This window comes from Wyeomyia smithii, chromosome 3, assembly GCF_029784165.1.
Source record: "Wyeomyia smithii strain HCP4-BCI-WySm-NY-G18 chromosome 3, ASM2978416v1, whole genome shotgun sequence".
NCBI classification, from domain to species: Eukaryota; Metazoa; Arthropoda; class Insecta; order Diptera; family Culicidae; genus Wyeomyia; species Wyeomyia smithii.
This window is the reverse complement of record NC_073696.1, coordinates 28,099,116-28,105,318: the sequence shown is the minus strand read 5'-3', so window position 1 is coordinate 28,105,318 and position 6,203 is coordinate 28,099,116. Positions and strand designations below refer to the sequence as shown.

Sequence of the window (6,203 nt, the reverse complement as noted above, 5' to 3'; positions counted from 1 at the left end):
GAAAAAAATCATCATCGAATTTAAACAAGCGACCATGTAAATTTTATTTATTGGCCCAAAAAGTGACCTGTAAAAAATTTCAGCTCAATCATAAGACATCAAGTCTAAAGTGCCTAATAATATAATTTGTATGGTCCATTTTCGAGGGTGAAAAAAATTTACAAAGTGGCGCCAATAACGATAAGTATGGACACGAAAAGATTCTCGCTCTTATTCTTAGTATTCATTTTTTAACCGCAGCCGGTACAACTATCGAAATTGCTTTATTTTGTATGTCATTCCATCACCTCCGAAACTACGCCTCTACTAGAAGATTCTTCAGGAATTCCAGCACATTGCACATTGGCAACTATGTTTGATCGTGGCAAAAAAGAAAATGGCAAAGTTCCGTTCATCTGGTGCCAGTTTCCGCTTTACTGAGTAGATAAGCAACCGTCTATCTGGTGGCTGTAAGTTATTTTTTTATTTATCATCCCCGTCTTCCTCAACAATATTGCACAGACTGTTCTAAAACATTCTAACAACTATTCTACTTGTGTGGTTTTTAAAAAACTTCTAGCTTTGGCAGTCATAGGCCCGACATGGTCGTTGAAGTTGAGCTCTTTGTCAATGGTGACTTGAAGCTTGAAAATATACGTGACACGTTGGAGCGCTACCATTCCTATTCTATACTGGCGATGATCTTGGTTGGCATGGCGATTAAAAGATATAATTTCGCCCTTTTTGTACTGATATCCTTAATACCAGAGCAGCAAAATGTAGATATCTTTCTGAAGGGCAGTACGGACATCCGGAGACGCAAATACATGAAATACTTTCAGGTTATCGGCAAACGAGAGTTTGAAAAACGATATGAGCAGGTACAGATCATTCACGTATGTTGAATAACAGCGGCCCAAGAATACTGCCTTGGGGCACGCCAGACGTAGTGCAAAGTAAGTGGGATCGAGCTGAGTTGACCACAACGTATGAGTTGCGGTCAAATAAGTATGAAAGGATCCAGTCGCAAAATTACGTTACGTTTTACGCAAAATTTACTAACATCTCTGTTTTCGTTTAAATCGTGTTGGTTTCCAGTTCCAAGTAAGTGAAAAAATTGGGTCATACTTAATACATTCATCTAATTGTTCAACAAAGATTATTATCAATAGCGCTAAGGTTCAAATGCGGGAATGCACTGATAAAGTTATAGGCAAAACCAAGCGTCACAACCGATGGACTGATGAAAACAATCATAGTCCTACGTCAACCATGCGTTTTTGTTCTTGAGAGGCTATCTTCGGTATGTATGCCCAGTAAATCAACTGAATCTATTCAACCACTTCACAGAAAATTCCTAGCATGCAAAGATAACGAAAATTATCAAAATTTATCTACTTCAACAAATTCGAACAACCTGAAACGACTTAAATGAGTTAACAAATCTGGAAAGCAATTTAGGGGCTATCCACATTCCACGTGAACAGTCAATATTGGCGAATGTCCAAGAATCATACAAAATTTTAAAATATACAAGAACGACTGCGCACAAAGAAAGAAGGCAGTCTAAAATCACCAAAACTAGTGTCCACGTGAAATATGGCTTACCCAATAGTCCAAAGTTGCTTGTTACGTGTCGTCTTGGGTTGTCGTTAAGAAGAAAACATGTAATACATTATTGAGATTATTAGAACTCAACATTACCTTTGCGGAAAAAATAAAAAATAATAATAAAAATCGTTGTATTGATATTTTTTTATCTTGAAAACTAATCTAGGAACAATATGAACAAACTTTACGTATCGCAGCTTCTTGTTTTGTATCTGCTTGAACCGATTGTTTGCAGGTAATAAAAATCGCTCAAAATCCACTTTATTCTTGAATTAATATTTTAGCATGAAAAACACTCTTTTTAAAGAAGGAAATGCATGAATAGTAGCAATGTAGACATATTTAAACACAATCAGTAAAGATTACGACAAATATCAAGCTTTTCGAGCGATTTTTTATCGCAAATTAAAAAAAGAGGTAGAGTGATCAAAGTCACCCCGGTGATCAAAGTCACTCCAGTTTACGGTACTAAACTTGGTAAAATTATTATATTTAATATACTATTTTGTGTTTCTTCGCTGTTATATTTCTTTGAATACAGTGACGTTTCTCCCTTCGCTTCTATTCTGATAATAAAAGGGATCATTGAAACCAGACTCTCTTATATACCACTTTACCGCAAGTTTGATTGACACCAAACTGCCTTTCCGACTCGTTTCTGGGCGTGTTGCCGACAACAGCTGACTTGTGTTTACAAACGTCGATCAACTTAGGAAAAACCGGATAAATTTAAATTTTAAACTACATTTTGATTACGCAATTTACGTCAGCAGACCGCAGTGCTGACCTTCAGTGACGCATCGGAAAGTAGTTCCCTGGGTCAGTTTGTACCACTCCTGAAAAAAGATGAAAACGTCGCAATGCTAAATAGTTGATAAATTTCATTGCAGTAGCACACATGAAACGCGAATATCAGCTGCATCAATTACCCTACTAATTCAACAAACTGTCGCCCGGTTGATGAATTAATCTCACGGTTTATTCGATCTAATGAATGTAACCATTCACACCACGGAGATTTCTGGATCATTCGTCGCTGCTGTCCATCACGAAGCCCAGTGCCGGCAGTTGGCTGATGAAATTTATCTCGGACTTGCTCGAACGAGATATCGGAGGTCCGCCGGAGTCTAATTAATTCCCCACACTAGGCCGTACCCACACACGGTTGTCATGTCGAGCCATCTCTAGGGGCTCTCCTTTCAGAAAATGGAAATCATCTCTGGACCAGGAGCGGCTGGATCTGGGCTATAAAAGTGAACGAATGCTCTTCGGTTGCTATCAAAGTTAGTTCTAAACCTGTGTTCAAAAGGTTGTTGCATTAGTCGCTAGAACAGTTCCGCACCTGCCAAAGATGAAGGTGAGACCCGTAGGATTTTCGTTGGTCACTTTTTTGAGTGTTTTCGTTTTAGTGTTTTGTCGCTTTACTGATTGCTGCCTTATCACTGATCGCCGAAGGATCAGTTATTCCGTTGATACTGCCAGCGGGAATTCCGTATCCGCTTCCAGCAGCACTTGCCATCCCAGAAGCGACGGTAATTCAGTCGAATCCAGCACCGGCCGCAGTTGTGGTACCAGGATTACCCGGTCCGGTTACGATTGACGCTTCTGGAATTCCTGTTGTTCTAGCTCCAGCTCCGGCCGTGGCCGCCGTGGCGCCCGCTCCGGGTGCTGCGACATCGGTGTCCGCGACCCGCGGAGCCGTTCATGTTGCACCCCTACCAGGACATTCTGTTTCCCAGCAGCAACTGAATCTGGCACCCGCTCCCGGATCGGAGTGATTCCAGCTCGGACCAATAAGTCTCAAGAATGTTTTCCTACAACGGCAACCGGCCAACGGACGCTTAATACTGCTACGGCGATAGAATCTTGTTCTTGCAGCGATCGGAGATTATGTCCCGAGCGGAACAATCCCTTTTTTGACAGTTTGGTTTACGCTTGAAATAGTGCGGCTTTTTGAATAAATTATGAGCAGTGAATGTGAAAAAACACAAAACTTCAGGAGTTCTTAATACTTAAAAATAATATCCGAAGAAGGTTTTACTCTACTTTGAAGACATAATTGGAAATTTAATGTTTTCGATCATAAAAATACCACACGGATTTGGTCAAGCTCCAGTGCTTCTACGAAACGTCGCCTATGCACCGCCAATTGATTCAATCAAGGGTGCAACAAATGTGTGACCCTAACCTTCGCTGCTGACGGAAACGAAACTCCGCGATCGGACTCATCATTTTGCAGAGGCCACAAGCCGATGGCCGATTATTAAATTTGTAGTGTATAAAAGTTGTTGTGCATCGGAGACCACCGATCATAGTTTTTCAAGAGCTCCTATCGATCAGTTTACAACTATCATCATCAGTGACAATGATAAAGGTGGATTATCTATCAAAATTGTCTGTTTTTTTTTTTTCAAATGATTAAAATAAACTGTGTTTTGTTTGTAGGTGGTATTATACTCATCGCTTGTGGCTTTGGTTGCTGCCCAAGCTTTTGTTCCAGCGGGACGACCCCCAGCACCATTCCCATCGCCAGAATATTTCCAGTACCCTGGTCCAATCCAGACGCCTTTGACTCCGTTCAACGTCGTTCCGGACGGATACTATGGATTCAATCCCTACCAGGCAGCATTCGCACCAGCAGTTCCTCCTCAATTCGCCATCCCGAATCAACCGATTCCTGTCAACAGTGGAGCGTCTCCTCAAACTCAATTCATAAATCCAAAGGTGCCTCAAGTCGGTTACCCCGCGTTTCTACCTCCTCAATTTGTACCACCGTTTCCACCACAGCAGTTCTTCCCACCTGCTACTGCTAACCCAAATCAACCGGCTATCGCACAACGTGGCCGTCCATTCTCGGATGCAACCGCCGTTTCGTTTACCAACTTTCAAGCCGGTCAGAATCAAACGCTCGTAGGTGTTACCCATGGGCAAGGTGTTAACGGGGGGGCCACACGGCAAGTTTCCTCAGCTAACAATCCAGCAGGGGCAAGCTACGGGCCTGGTTTTATCCAATACGCACCAGCCACCGTCAATCCGGCGTCAGCGGGCCGAACGCTGAATCCAGCTGCTGTCCCATCGACTCCTCGAGGTTTTCCAAGCAGTGCCAGTAGCTGATTGATTTTAGTTGGTCAAAACAATTCCCTCCAGTGAATTGAACAAAAGTAATTAAATTAGTTCCTGTAGAATCATTTACATACCAAACCCGCTTTTGGGGCAATTAAGTTTACACATCTTAGCTCATAGAACGAAACTTCAACCTGTACAAAATGAGAAAAAAACAGAATCGCCGCTGGCGCAATCCACTATGCCATGTTCGGGCGAAGGAAGTGTTTTTATATGTTCATATATGCCAACAGATACGATACTTACAATAAAATGAATACCAGAGCGAAAAATAAACTAATCTCGATTTCGAAACCGGGGACCGTGTCTTGTGCAAGCGATTCGACCTTCCATCTACCGAGCAGCAGCGCCTGCTGAATTATTAAATTCTAATCCAATGAATATGGAACTCGATCGGTTCCCTCAGCTCCCAGCCGTCGATTGGAAACGTATGACCAACATACACTTTTGTTTGGTTCCTTTCGAGCCAGCCGTGGTTGTTTGTATGTTCGCGACACGGACATGTACAACACCCAGTGCTAAGCACTTGATGTGTGTAGCACCCATTGGGACCCGCCAACGAGTTCCTCCATATCAGCTGCAGGTCCAATCACTGTGTTGCGGCTTTCTTTCCTCTAAGCATTCTGTACCGTGTAGGATAGGGTGCTTGCCAGAGATCTCTAATAACTTAAATTAATTAATGTTTATGTTTGACACAAAACCAACATAACATTTTGTGTGATCTTCGAACTTATCTTCCTAATTAATTTTTTTTTTTTTGAAGTGTTTTTTCAACTCAGTTTGTTTTTATGGCCGCTACCCTTCACGGTTAACGTTCCATTTAATTGCCGACTTGTTTGTTGTGTAGCGTGGGCGCAAAGATTGCATTGTTAGGTGTTTAACGGCAACAGCAGCAGCAGCAGCTTTGACGTCACCTGCTGCTTTGCAGCGAGACTTTATGCACCAGGGAACATGAGCCGCTCAAGTCTCAAATGGAGAAAATGTTGTCGGCTCTTGATGACGTGCAATCTTTCAAAATATATTATTTAACTTCTATGAATCTGAGACTAATAATTATAGTTGCTGAAAATAATCATGCTTACTACTTAGGGACTATCGAAATATCGAAAGAAGAAGTTACTCAGAGTACCAGAATAAATCGTGCAGAAGATCTGATGTTGGGCACAAAGCCTGATGCTTACTAGTAAATTTACATTCTCAAATAGAACAAAAAGCAAGTGAGTCACATCATAAATAGGCCATTTCGCGTGCATTAGAGAAACGCATTTAATTAGAGTTCTTATATCAAACTACAAATGTTTGTATTAAAACACAATTTAGATCATTATCAACATGTTTCAAAGAAACTAACTGCCTAATCAAATCAATGAAAATGAATTACCAGTAGTGATGTTGTAATAGAGTAAAGTTCTAGAATTTTTTTTGCAGGAACATTGTTCGTTAACTTGAATGATTGCATCACAAAGTCTGCAGAGTCTTTTTGACACTCT

At 41.3% G+C, this 6,203-nt stretch overlaps 2 protein-coding genes across 2 annotated transcripts; both read left to right on the top strand.

The window, feature by feature from the left end:
- The first annotated feature begins 2,543 nt into the window (after nucleotides 1-2,543).
- Nucleotides 2,544-3,583, top strand: LOC129729494 (adult cuticle protein 1). Its single transcript, XM_055688102.1, has 2 exons — nucleotides 2,544-2,947; nucleotides 3,000-3,583. Exons 1-2 carry the CDS (start codon nucleotides 2,942-2,944, stop codon nucleotides 3,366-3,368), a joined length of 375 nt encoding a protein of 124 aa, XP_055544077.1. The 5' UTR covers nucleotides 2,544-2,941; the 3' UTR covers nucleotides 3,369-3,583.
- Nucleotides 3,584-3,876: 293 nt separating this feature from the next.
- Nucleotides 3,877-4,975, top strand: LOC129729493 (uncharacterized). Its single transcript, XM_055688100.1, has 2 exons — nucleotides 3,877-3,964; nucleotides 4,036-4,975. The coding sequence occupies exons 1-2, from the start codon at nucleotides 3,956-3,958 to the stop codon at nucleotides 4,702-4,704; spliced, it is 678 nt and encodes a 225-aa protein (XP_055544075.1). The 5' UTR covers nucleotides 3,877-3,955; the 3' UTR covers nucleotides 4,705-4,975.
- The last annotated feature ends 1,228 nt before the right edge of the window (nucleotides 4,976-6,203 follow it).